This window comes from Chrysemys picta, chromosome 5 (assembly GCF_011386835.1).
Source record: "Chrysemys picta bellii isolate R12L10 chromosome 5, ASM1138683v2, whole genome shotgun sequence".
NCBI classification, from domain to species: domain Eukaryota; kingdom Metazoa; phylum Chordata; order Testudines; family Emydidae; genus Chrysemys; species Chrysemys picta.
Window position 1 is genome coordinate 24,920,521 of NC_088795.1, and position 13,730 is coordinate 24,934,250.

At 48.8% G+C, this 13,730-nt stretch overlaps 1 protein-coding gene across 8 annotated transcripts in view; it reads right to left on the bottom strand.

The window, feature by feature from the left end:
* Positions 1-13,730, bottom strand: part of HERC3 (HECT and RLD domain containing E3 ubiquitin protein ligase 3) — a 152,755-nt gene that overhangs the window by 124,111 nt on the left and 14,914 nt on the right. For 7 of the 8 annotated variants that reach the window (XR_010601700.1, XR_010601701.1, XR_006175926.2 and 4 more), the window contains exon 2: positions 9,559-9,823. The exons of the other annotated variant lie outside the window; for it this stretch is intronic. Coding sequence is in view for 4 of the 7 variants with exons in the window: in XM_005292001.5 (XP_005292058.2) it covers positions 9,559-9,784 (226 nt within the window). In the remaining 3 variants the exon portion in view is untranslated. The remainder of the gene's footprint in view (positions 1-9,558; positions 9,824-13,730) is intronic. 8 annotated transcript variants of the gene reach the window in all.

The following is a 13,730-nucleotide window of genomic DNA, read 5'->3' on the forward strand; positions in this document are numbered from 1 at the left end:
AGCCCTGAGATAGACTGATGTCATTTACAGACACTCCGAGTAATATGAGACAGTTCCCTGGTGTGGAGTGGCGTTTACTCTGACCCTGCTGCATGAATCGCTTGGTTAGCTTTAGGGAGATAATTTCACGAGAAACAGCACTCCAACCAAATTGTTGTTTTAGCAATGATACGTAAGAGAAGGAAGTGGTAGGAATGTGCAATGAGGCAGTGATTTCACAGCTACCAGACAGATACAGTATGAAAGCAGCTTTCTGTCTCTGGAACCATCTAGTTAAAAAAAAGGGATTCTTTTTGTAGGGGGATTCTTGCTGTAGTTCTTGTGAATATATTCAGGCTGTTTGGAGAAAACATAAAAATGCTGGACATTCTCATTGCCATGGGGCTAAAGTACAAATGAGTCATAAAAATATCCCAGCTAGAACATAGGCATTAATGCAGAGTTCAGGAAAACTCCAGTCTTCTCTTGTAAACATAGTAAAAACATTGTGAAGTTCAAGGCTAAGCAATTCAGTAATTTAATAGTGGTTGTTCAGTAGAAAAGCAGTGGCAAAGCATAAAGAAATATGCTCCCCAGCATCAGTGCAGGAGTAAGGCCAGGAAGCTGTAATGATATTACACTAAAGAAACAAAAAGAATAATTTAGTTTTCTTTGTTTGCACAACATTCAAAGGACATTCTAAGAAGAGTAGAGATGAGTATTTATAAGCTTCCCTCCCTTGGACAGGTGGTTTAAAGGGTAAGCCAAGAGATAAGACAGAGCAGACTTTCACAGATGCACTGCGCGTTACCGAAAAGGAGGGAATGCCAGATGGTCTCAGATGCTGCTGGGAACCTTGAATTGGTCTGAGCTTTTTTGGTTTCCAAAAAGAGACCTTATTTAGAAGGGAGTGGCTGGAGTAAGCCAACGGATTATCTTGACGAGAAAAAGTGCTTTCTTTGTGGTTTGAGTGGAACTGAGGAACTGTAGAATGCAGGTTTACATCCGAGGTTACAGTTGTTGGAGTAATTACCAGGCCTCTGGGACATTTCATATCTTGCCAGAAAAGAAACAGCAACAAGCAAGTGCTGGGTGGATTACAATTTTCCCCTAACTTGCTAGAATCCCCTATTGCTCCCTTAGCTAAGAGTTAAAACTCGCAGCACTATTTTCTTTATTGTTTCACTGGAAAAACAAAATGAACATTAATAGGAGTTTATACACTTTGGGGGGGGGGGACTAGGGTAAAGGGGACAAATGATGCCAAAGTTAAACAATCAATAATGGGAATGTTTACTTTCATCTTTATGTATCCCATAAATTGTTATAGGAGGGGCACGTTTTACACGAAGGTTGCTCAAGTAAAAGTATGTTGTGTTTGTGAATGATGACCTGCAGCTGTCCTTACAGGGGTAAAGGGGTTGGACTGTTTTCTGAAGGGAGGTTAACTTTTTCTGTGGTTGCAGAAGAGATATTTCTGACCACTTAAGATATTTTCCATCTGCAATCTCTGATTCTTAACAAGTTTAGTGGTCCCAAAATGGTTTGTGCTGCTCTGCTCGGGTTTCCCTCGCCCAGAAAGGTCATGCAGGACAAGACCATAAAGTAGGAGCATCCTCTGATTTTACAGCTGATTTCACAACTGACTCCTGAAAGCAGAACCGCTGTATTTCTGCTGCAGAGAGTGCAGAATGGTGAGTCTACAGGGGGACCGTGTGTTATTCCCGGTGCACTGTGGAGTTCTATTCAGCAGTGCAGAGGAGAGGCCAGAGGGCTTGGAGGTGGGGCAGATACAAACCAGGAGAGCAGATCTGCCACAGGCCTAAGGAAGTGCACTCCTACAACTCTGAGCTGTGCTGACATTTCCTGTGTAGGCTGGGGGAAGAATCTTCTACATTCCCTTTAGCTCCCTCATGAAAAGCCTCTTCACTCAGGCTGCATGGGCAGGAGCACCAAGCCCAGCGGATCACTGGTGCTTAAACTGCCTTTATTTCCTCTCTTTCCTGTTTCAGTTTGTTTTTCTGCAAACAAGAAAGGAAACTGAGGGGGGGAGAGGGGAGCAAGCTGCAAACCAACGACCCTCTCAATTGTGCCACTGCTGCCATCCTGCCGAGCAGCTCTCCAACTTACCCCGCTGCTCACCCAGTCCGTACCGTCACCAACCCCGCCTTGCCCCCAGGCACCGCTTTCCATCTCTGACCTGCTCCCTCCCGGGGCTGCTTCCAGTGAGTGCAAGGACTCCCATTCACATTCCTCCCACAGCCCTGGCACAGCTAACTCCTCATCCAGCTGCAAGAGGTTAAGTGGGGACCAAGCAGCCGCACAGCCTTTCCATTCAAGATACACATCTGTTAGCAGGCAAGCACTGAGCAAGCACCGAGATTTCCGGGCACAGCTAACTCTGTCCTGGAGTTTAGAATAAGTGCAGTTCAATTTGCAGAGTACAGGCCGTCAGGGACAGAGAAATCCAGGGGATACGGATCATTCTGTGGATATTTCTACAACTCTCCAGAATCTGTTTTTTTTTAAAGTAAAGCTTAATTACACGTCAAGCCGCCGGGCTGTGCCGATAGCCTACACAATGCAAACTGACGCACTGATGTCTTGTCGATCTGCAGCTCTACAGGCAATGGTGGGAAACATGGTTTTCTTTGCTTCCTGTTGCTAGAGGAAAGGTTCAAGCTTCCTTCCCCACCCCACCCCACCCCCCACCTTAACATTATAGGCTCCTTGGGACACGGCCCATTTGAAAAAGTGGGCCCTTGTAGGACGTGAGGACCAAGGACCCACAACCGCCAAATGGAGCTGCTGGTACTATACCTCCAGGTACGAGGGAAAAAACCTGAATAAACAGAGCCTGTGTCTTTTAAATGGCTTAGCACACTTCTGGTGTGGCATGAATAATTAGCACGGTGAGCCACTTCACGCTGTTACACAGCATACCGTATGTTGGGATGGTGCCCAATTGGTGTGGCCCTAATGAATGGTGAGAACATGGCTTGACATGACTGAACTGCAAAAGAGGATTTGGGGAGCAAAATCTCTCTCTGAGCATCAGACAGATGGCAGAGGTGAAACTGACTGGCTCCATGCTGCGGGTATGATCAGTACTGATCTTTGGGTCAGCAAATATGTCCACTTGAAAGCAAACAACACGTGCAGAACATCCTGAGCGGAGCATGGGCTGACCGGGGCATCTCGACCCTGTTGAAGGACATCACGCAGGAGGCTGAAGTGAATGATTGATAAGGGAGTGAATGTGGATTAATGTTCAGTTGGCACCACTCTGCAGTCTCCTCCAAGTATTAATTAGGTAAAAATTAGTAGCCACACACCCAGACTTGTGACTCCTTTGAAGAAAAAGAGTATAGAAATCAAGCAAATGAAATTACTCTTGGGGAATTTCTTATTGACGCTTAAAGAAGCAACACTGCTACACAGAGTAGCCAAAACTCTGCTCGGTGCGCTCGAGTAGGACTGTGAGCCAGAGGGGTCTCCGGGCAGCCAGGGCCTGGCCTCGAGACAGACCAGAGGGCTGAGGAGACTGGACCCGGAGAGAAGAAGTCGTCTATAGAATTTGGTAACCACTTTCTCTGTTTGCCAAGCAGGAACTGTGTGAGGCTAGCACAGGGCCTGTTTGTGTATGTTTGTGAAAGAGAGGCTCGCTAAGAGGAATGTATAGCTCTTACTGTATAGTTCTTTAATGTCTAACATAGGAGTTATGTGCTTAATGTAACCCTTTACCGCTTGTGTAATTCCTTTGCGAATAAACTGCAGTGTAGGCAGGGCCGGCTCCAGCATTTCTGCCGCCCCAAGCAAAACAAAACAAAACAAAAACAAAAAGCCGCGATCGCGATCGGCGGCGGCAATTGGAAAAAAAAAAAAAAGCCGCAATCGGTGGCGGCAGTTCAGCGGCAGGTCCTTCGCTCCTAGAGGGAGTGAGGGATCTGCAGCCCCCGAATTGCCGCAGGTGCCGCCCCTCTCCCTTGGCCGCCCCAAGCACCTGCTTGTTAAGCTGGTGCCTGGAGCCGGCCCTGAGTGTATGCAAGTTAATTACTGTGGACCTGTCAGTAATCTGCTCCACTGGGAGCCATTGAAGATCCATTCGTGGTCGTAGCCCCCTGCTGCCAACACCATACACCCAGCAAGGACCCTTGCCTAGTGCCCTCAACCTGTTCTGACACTTCCATGCAAAAGCAACTGCTGTTGAAGTGACATGCCCCTTTCGGCAGCCGCACAAGCTGTGGATCGTGCTGGACAGCCCAGGTGAGATTGGACTCTAAGGAGCCCATGCCAAAGGAGAAAGAGCTTCTACACCCATGGGTGACTCAGTCGAAATTTACAAATTAAGTCTTGGGGAGCACATTTACATCTACTCCAATAAAAAGTAATCATGTGAAGCTGGAGATGTGTCAGACATTAAACTGGTAACTCTCCGGAGGGAGAGGAGGGGACGGAAGAGAAGAGCACAAAGGGGAGGAAATATACCCTGTCTTTGCAGAGGGTCCTTTCAATGGGGCTCTTCCACGTCTAACTGCCCTGATCTGCCTATTGTGCACAAGTGGTCGAATTAGGGAGAAGGGAGTTTTCAGAAAAGGAGAAATCTCTACAAGTTCTACTCTGACAGCCTATCCCCAGTGAGTCTGATACCACAGACTGGAGGGAGGACCAGAGTCCAGCCTGTCAGACTGGGATTTTACCTGCTGTTCCTGTATGATTTTTATATTACAGTCACGTGCCTACCTGAGGTGAAAATACATCCAGCCTCTTAACTAACCACTTTCTGAGACCTACTGCATCTCCAGAGCTACTCTCTGTGAGTGTGGGACACTCATCCAGGAGGAGCTACCTGAACACACAGACATCCTACTGTTTGATGTTTAAGGACATTGACAGAAGGAGGCGTTATAAAGTGACCATCTAATTGATCGATGCACAGATGTGGGGCAGGAGAACGCACTAGTCAGCTGGAATTAGGAAAGGGACAGAAAGTGGGACATTCAGAAGTGCTCAGCGCTGGTCTAACTCTGCTCGCACTGAAGTTGCTGGTGAAACTCCCATTGATTTAATGGGAGCAGAGTTAGGCTGATGTGCAGCGCTGTTGAAAGTCCCACCCAGAAGTTTGCTAAAGAGCAGACGTCACCAAGGGAAGGAACCATCTTGGACATGACGACAGGATGGCACGATCCCAAAACACTACTGGAAGCTTTTGATGCAGGAACCGCAAAAAGCTCCCACAGGGCGATAAGGAGGGGGGATGGAACTCTCCCCTTAGAGATGCAAACTGTTGGGTGCCTGATCCTACCCCACTGCAGTCACCGAGTTTTTCCTCACTGACTTCAGAAGGCTCAGGACCACCAAACGTTTTCCCTGTTCTCTGAGATATCAACGTAGGGCAACGTAAACCTTTCCACATTCCAGGTGGGGCTCGGCAGCTGCCCTTCCAGCAGAGGCTGCCTGGGAGACACAACGAATCTGTGTCTATCCTCTGGCCAACTTGGGTTCAACGCCCTCCTAGGGGACCTTGCCCACTTCTGGGGCTCCCCAGCCAGCCACAAACCCCCTGGCACAGCTGGGATCACAGACTATTTGTACTGCTGCAGCCATAGCCAGGGTTGTGCCAATAAGCCGGCAGGAGTTTGGGTACGTATCGGGCCCCAAAGCCTAGACCAAAGGAGAGTGCAGTAAAGTAACAGCACTGGCTTTAAGCTTAAGCAAAGCAAAGCGCTAGGCTGTGAGGTCCTCTCCCTATGCAGCCCTTTCCAGCAATGCTCAACAACTGGCCACCAGACTTCCCCCACTGCTTTCCACCCTGCCCCCCCGACCACACACATGCAGGTGCTAAGATCGGAAGGGGACGCAAACTTGTTACCCAGTCCCTCCCCCGCCAGCAGTTTGGGACGCCAGCGAGTATACCCACTCCGTAGCTCCCCTCACTTTGAGAAGGGGTTGGACTATATGACCTCCTGAGGTCCCTTCCAACCCTGAGATTCTATGATTCTATGAAAGCGAAGCCTTATTTATGAATTCACAGAGAGCAGGACAATAAGCCAGGTCATTTCAATGTCTAGCCATAAAAATCCAGATGGGGGGGGGGAGGAAGAGGGCAGCCGGAATACCCGGTTCCTATCGCCCCTACTCACAAGTTAAGCTTAGTAACTTAGGCCCTGACCTTGCAGGCAGGCCTCCTGCAACCAATGCAGCAGCCGCCTGGGAGCCTTCAGGAGCTTTAAAACCACTCTCACCATTCAGACTCTTGTATGTGTATAAAGAAACTAGGAATCTGAGATGGGAAGATGCTTTCCTTTCTTTTCGAGTACTGCACTCCTGAGCATCCCCAGCTACCTTTCACGTAGTTAGCACTAAACCCTGGAGAGGTGCGACCCAAAGCACTGCTTTGAACGATCAATCGCATGAGCAACACAGTGCCTTCCAAACGACACTGAACTGCTCTCTGAGAGCATGTGGTTTGGGTTACATTTTCAAAAGCAATTAAATATTTGAGATAATCAGCAGTAGGTGCAATGGCTCTGGTTACGCTGGAGAGGTGAACTTGGGATCAATCCAAGGGCTTCCTATCCCATCCTCCCAATCCCATGCTGCAGCCTTGGCAAAATCTTTATGGGAAGCCGCATGATCTAGTGGACAGAGCACCATACTTGGAGTCAGAACAGCTGGATTCTATACCGAATGCAGACACTAGTATGACCCAGGGCAAATCACTTGACCTCTTTGTGTCTCCGTTTTCCCTCCCACCTTTGTCTATTTTGTGAATTTAGACTGAAAACTCTTCTGTACAGTCAGTCTCTTATTATGTCTCCATATAGTACCTTTGCACAGAAGGCCCAAGCAAGATCAGGGTGCCATTATGTGCAACAGCAACACAACTAATCAATAAGATCTGTGGGAAGAAATAGTTGTATCCAGCTGAATAAAAATGACCCAAGTGGGTACTAAGCCACACAAGTGTGTAATTTTTAAATTTTAGTCTCTGATTCTGGGTGGGATTTTCAAAAATCCTGCCATCACGGAGGAGCACAAGTCCCACTGAAAGTCAGTGGGATTTGTGCTCCTCAGCGAGTTAGGCACTTCTGAAAACCCCATCCTCCATAAATAACACATTGAAAAATGAGTTTTGCAATAGGACAAGGGAACTCAACCATTTCCAAGTCACCCACCAACTTTTTTATTTTATTTGGGCCACTCCCCCCATTACAAAATGAGTGGGGCCCTTTGTTTTCTGTTTTTGTTTTATTTAATTTGTTTTCAGGAATGTATCAGTGTTTATTACTACGACAACAAAAACAGGTCAAAAACCAGTGGAAAAAGCAATTAATAATTTTTCTGGGTAACTATGGGGGTTTATTTTGGTGGCCGGAAAGACTGGGGTGAAAAGTATTCAGTAGATGAACGCTTTGATGAATGCAATTCAATGTGGTTTGTTGCAGAACTAAAACCGAACTCAAAACACAACACCACCTCTAAGTTTAAGAAAACAATATACCTCTAATCCCCAAATAAAACTTTTCATTTCAATAAACAGTTTACTGTTGCAGACATAGAACTATTAGCCTATAAATATTTACACTGAATAATTGGGCCACACCATTTGCAGTGCACACACGCAACTTCATCCTTTTCTCCTGTTTTTGTTTTTTTAAACTTTTGAATACCTCCTTGTGTTCTGAAACGTATTGTGACACAGATTTTTGTTGTCTTCCCATTTTAGTGTGTCAAAGCTTTAAACCGTTATCTGCTAACAGCTTCAAATGCCTCCGTGGCTGCTACCTGAGCTACTGCAGATAGGCTGCTATTTATCCTCACACTACCTCAATCAGAGCTAGCGAGTATGAACACGTGAGCAGGGGAATCACACCTCTACCTCGCAGGGTAGAAATAGCCTTGACCTGGATTGGGGATGCCTGGGTGGGAAGTGTTGGTTTGGGATTGTTTTTTTTTTTTTTTTAAACCGTTTAATATTCTGTTTTCAGTAAAAATCACAGCCAAGAAATCCAGCTCTTTGGAACACACTGGAGTGAGAAAGATCTAAAGCAGCTCCAAGCAAACTGGGATGTTACTGTTAGAGAGATCAGTTTTACGAAGGTCTGTCACTCCTTCCAAAAAAATAGAGGTAAGGGGATCGACTCACCCTTGTGGGCACATGGGAGGGGAGGGGTTGAGAACCCACAGTTTGTACACACAGGCTCTGCCGGCTAACACAGAATGGGGAGGCAAGTGTGGGGGGGGAATACCTTGTTCCAGAGGTGGAGGGACAGGGACAGACTGTGGCACAGATTCTTCTGAGAATCCTGTGAGATGGGGTGCCTACCCCACACAGGCATAAAAGGGGTTAATCATGCCCTGCCCCAGAAGGAGCAATGGAGGTGAGTCCTTGTGTGAAGCACAGCCAATCAGGGAAGAGTTGTAGGGAGCAACCAATCTGGGCCCAGCAGGCTCAGATAAAAGGGAGCTGCAAGGCAGAGTAAGATCAGTTTCTCTCATGGAGCCCAGGAAATAAGGGCCGTGTCACTGAAGGGCTGAGAGAACTAAGCAGCTTGGACAGAGCAGGGAAGCAAGAGGGAGCTCCTGGCTGGCTGCTGGGACTGAGCAACTGAGTGCCCTGAGATGAGGGTGAAGAAGGTGCTGTGGCCATGGGGAAGTGGCCCAGGGAAATAGAGCAGCATTGACGGAGGGCACAGAAGAGCAGCAGGAGACTGCTAGTTACACGGTCCCTGGGACGGCCCGGGTCCCCACTACTCGCCACTGGGGAAGCGGCTGGACTGTTGGACAGCGAAACACAGATGATGACCTAGCCGGAGTCGCAAAAAAGTCACTGCGGTTCTGGGAGTTGAGAGGAGCCGTAGGCGGGAACAGAAACAGAGTGCTGGTGTGCAGACCACAGATGTGGGCATCAGCCTAGAGCTAATCCCCAACTTGATCAGAAGGAGGCACCAGTCTGGCGATGAAGGCTGTACCCCATGACACCCTGCTACAGGGTTCTCAGAAGACACCCTCTTGTTTCCCACCTGTCTAAAGAAACCCTGCTATCAGCAACCGTGCTAAAAATAGGTTTACTCCCACTAATAGCAATGACCAAGCTTCCATTGATACCACAAGGAGCAGGAGCAGCCCCCAGGGTTGCTCCTAGCAAGATGTCAACCTACACTAATGAGACCGTTGATTCTGGTGAACACAGTAAAGTCTGAGAGGCAAGGGAGAGCACTATAACTAACAGCCCTCCCTTGCTATAACGCTAAGAGAAAGCAAGTCACATTTACACAAAGTAGGAAACTTCTGCACCAGCTCATCTATGCCCATACTGACGCCTCTACCATTGTGCAATGCTTCGATATGTCATGGTTATTTCTCTCCCCACCCCACCGTTCTATAGCTATAGATTCCAACAACCAAACCCACCTTATTCAGCACCCTAATTCTGTACAACTAAGCATGCCTGTCAGCTCCATTTATTGTTGAGTCACAAAGAATTCATACAAGAGTTTTCACATGAAGAATCAAACAAACACGTGCCCCACCACTGCAGCTGGTGTTTGAAGAATGCAAAAAAAATCCATGTACCTGGCTTGCTTCCCTCTCTCTGATGGCCTAGCTGTCCTTTGGTGTTCAAGCCACAGGTGTAAACTTCTCCATTCTCCAGTAAGAAAACAGAATGGTTTCCTCCACAAGCCACCTCCTTGATGTTTCGGTCGTGAATGAATCCATACACCTGTGGCTCAGAGATGATTGCTTGGAGATTGCTACCTATCCCAGGCTGGCCAAAAGACCAACATCCCCAACATAACATTTTCTCTCTCTTCAGCAAGTCATGCAGCTTTTTTCCTTCCTGGGAAAGAAGAGAAATGAAAAGCGATGAACAAGTGATGCAACCACGTCCTGTTCTCAGAAGGAAGCGGAGCCAACACAAAAATATTTCCTGTCTAATCCCGTCATGTCTGTGTATTTGCTACATGGATTCACCTTTAATCCTTACCAGTAAATAGGACATTAGACAGTAGAATGAGGACTCATGGGCTCCACTCCTTGCTCTGCTATAGACTCAGTGTGTCACAGCTATTGTGCCTTATTTAGCTGCCTGGCAATGTATAAGACGGGGATATGATGCTTACTTTTTGAAGTGTTTTGAGATCTAGCAGGGAAAAGCACTATACAAGAGTGCTAAGTATTGTTATTTATACAAAACTATTCTTCCTCTGACCCTTAAAAACCACTACAATGTTCTAAACTAATGGCTCAAAACACAGCAGTTTATAACTGCATGTAGTGAGCCGGTGTGGCACCCCTCCGTCTCCGACAGGGCCAAGCTTCCTCCAACCCCAGCGTGGGCGGAGCCACCGGGTCCGGGGCCCGCCCCTCTGAGGTCACGGCCCTGACCCGGAAGTATAAAAGCCCGCCAGCAGAGCTCAGTGAGGCCCAGACTGCCAGAGAGAGCAGACGTCCCGGGCCGAGCTCCCGCTTGGGAGACAGCCACAGGCCGCCTGCTACCCCCCACGCCGGTCAAGCCTACCTCTCGCCAGGTACCCTGAGGAGGACTGGCCCAGCCTGCCCCGGACCCGCTACCCTGAGGAGGACTGGCCCAGCCTGCCCCGGACCCGCTACCCTGAGGAGGACTGGCCCAGCCTGCCCCGTGCCAGCTACCCTGAGGAGGACTGGCCCAGCCTGCCCCGGACCAGCTACCCCGAGGAGGAGCCAAGCCTGCCCTGTGCCAGCTACCCTGGGGGAGAGCTGCCGGACCGGCCCCGAAGCCCCGCACCGAGGAACCGATGCTGCCGGACTGGCCCGAACCTGGTGTCTCCAATGAGGTAGGCCCCGAGGGGGAACCTGGAAGTAGCCCGGGGGTAGCCGACCCCGGTCAGGCTGCAGAGGCCTGTGAGCCGATGTCAGTGTGTTTCGGTCAGGATACCCCACTGACCAGCAGCGGCAGTAACCGCTGCTAGGGCCCCGGGCTGGAACGCAGTGGAGTGGGTGGGCCTGCGTTCCCCCCTGCCACCCCGCTCACGGGTGGCAGGCTTCCCCCTCACCCAATGCTCAGGTGTAGGACTCTGGGCTTACCTTAACTGCTTGTTTGCTCAGCCCCTGCATCCAAGGGCCTGAGCTGTGACTGTTTGTGCCCCGCCCTGATCCAGGGCCTGGGCCTGCTTAAACTGCTAATTAGCGCTCAGCCCCTGCCTAAGGGCCTGAGCTCCCTGAACTGCGGGCCGCTCAGCCCCTGCGTAAAGGGACCTGAGCTTCGACTGTCTGCGCTATAGTGAGCCGGTGTGGCACCCCTCCGTTTCGGAGGGTAGAGCCCCGGCGCGACCGTACTACACTGCATTAGTGCAATGTTTTGGGCAATTACAGTAGACCACCTTTTCAAAGGATGATATCTGCAAAGAAGTTATTTAAACAGGTCCTGATTAGATTGATCTCAATTATTTACAGGGTACTGGCCACGTGCAATACCCTAGTACACTACTAGCTGAGAAATCCAGGCAGAGAAGGAATTTGCACTACTGAGCATAACCAAAACACGTTCGTTTGTGCACACATGTCCTCCCACCCACCCCAAGGCCATGAAGTATCCAGCAGAAAGGGTGCACCACATACAATTCCCATGGAGCATCACAACAACAGTTTAGCGTTTACACAACAAGATACTGACGTGAAAGTGACTTGCCCAAACCCGCATATTAGAACACCTGGCTCCCCATCCACTAAACCATCTAACAGCCAGCACCTTCACAGGGAACAGTAACATGGCACAAAGAAACAAAGATAGACAAAAAAGGAAGGAAAGAAGAAAACATGCAGCCAGCCAGTACTTGACAATGCCATAAGCCAGGGGTGGCCAACCTGTGGCTCCGGAGCCACATGCGGCTCTTCAGAAGTTAATATGCGGCCCCTTGTACAGGCACCGACTCCTGGGCTGGAGCTATAGGCGCCAACTTTCCAATGTGCCAGGGGGTGCTCATGGCTCAACCGCCAGCTCTGCCACAGGCCCTGCCTCCACTCCACTCCTTCCCACCCCCTCCCTGAGGATGCCGTGCCCTCGCTCCTCTCCCCTCCCCCCCCAGAGCCTCCTGCCCGGGAGGTGATCGGGAGGTGTGGGGAGGGAGGAGGGGCGCTGATCAGCCGGGCTGCCGGTGGGTGGGAGGCGCTGGGAGCAGGGGAAGTGGGGGACGTATTACTGTGGCTCTTTAGCAATGTACACTGGTAAATTCTGGCTCCTTCTCAGGCTCAGGTTGGCCACCCCTGCCATAAGCCAAGCTCACTCCTGGTTTATACCTGGCAGCAGCAAGAGAAACAATCTCTCATTCCAGAAGAAGCGACTGTGAGATTTTTTTGTAAATTCTCCCATGAGGCCTAATCTCAAAGTATTTGGGTCATTTGTTAAAACATGTTGCACTAGCAATAAAAGGTTAATAAAAGAGGAGGAAATAGCCTGGGGATCTAGGCCCTAAACATTTGAGTGATCATTTCTCACCCTATCTTGGTTGAGGTCAGCTGAGGTGGACCTGCTCTCAATTCCACTAAGGCAGGACTGAGAAGGGTGGAGTTTTCTCCTGGAATGGGTATGGAGGAGTCCCTTCCTGGGTTGCTTTCGAACATGCTGCAAATCCCATTTGTCTTTGTCTTGGCCTTTTTATTTAAACTTTCAGGGCTGTTCCCTCCCAACCATCCCCGCCTCCCCCATGATATAGACCAGGGCTCAGCAACCTTTCAGAAGTGGTGTGCCGAGTCTTCATTTATTCACTCTAATTTAAGGTTTCCTGTGCCAGTAATACATTTTAACGTTTTTAGAAGGTCTCTTTCTATAAGTCTATAATATTTAACTAAACTATTGTTGTATGTAAAGTAAATAAGGTTTTTAAAATGTTTAAGAAGCTTCATTTAAAATTAAATTAAAATGCAGAGCCCCCCGAACCGGTGGCCAGGATCTGGGCAGCGTGAGTGCCACTGAAAATCCGCTCGCGTGCCGCCTTCAGCACAGGTGGCATAGGTTGCCTACCCCTGGTATAGACTAAATCCTCTGCACCAGTGGGGAACTGATCCTTTTGAATGGTGAAAGTCGCCTGTTAGGATTCCTCCGGTGCCAGCTGACAGGGCTCTGTCCACCTGTGCGAATTGGTTCTTGCATGTATTTTGGTTTTTAATTATACTGGACATAGATGCCCGGTGAAAGACAACTTGCACAGTAGCTGATACTAAAATAGATCCCAGTCCAAGCTGATACTCACCAGACAGTGATAACTAAGTGTACCACAGTATTTCCCTAAGAACAGGCAATACTGCAGCGCAGTAAAAGTGGTGTGCATGGATTTTTGATCATTTGTTTTTCAAATGATATCTACTTGTACTAAACTCACATTCCCTCTCCAAGAAGCCCATCATCCAACCTCTGGGTAGCAACACAGCCAGCACGATCCAGAGTGAGGCTGCAGCTTCAACATTCGCTCTGGGACATGACTCTCTTCCCAGCATGCAACCTGCTTGACAGCTATCCACAAAACAGCAGCCCTACATGTCCAAGTCCAAAATCTGTGATAGTGAAAATAGGTGCTGCTCCACTGACTGTAAGAGTCGCAGCAACATTAAATCTGGTCTCCAGCATTTGTTTATACAGGTAAGCTACATTGATTTCTTACAATATATTAGCTATATATTAATCTTCTGGGTGTGTATATAGGAGCTGGATACATACACACACACACACACACACACACACACACACACACACACACACACACACACAC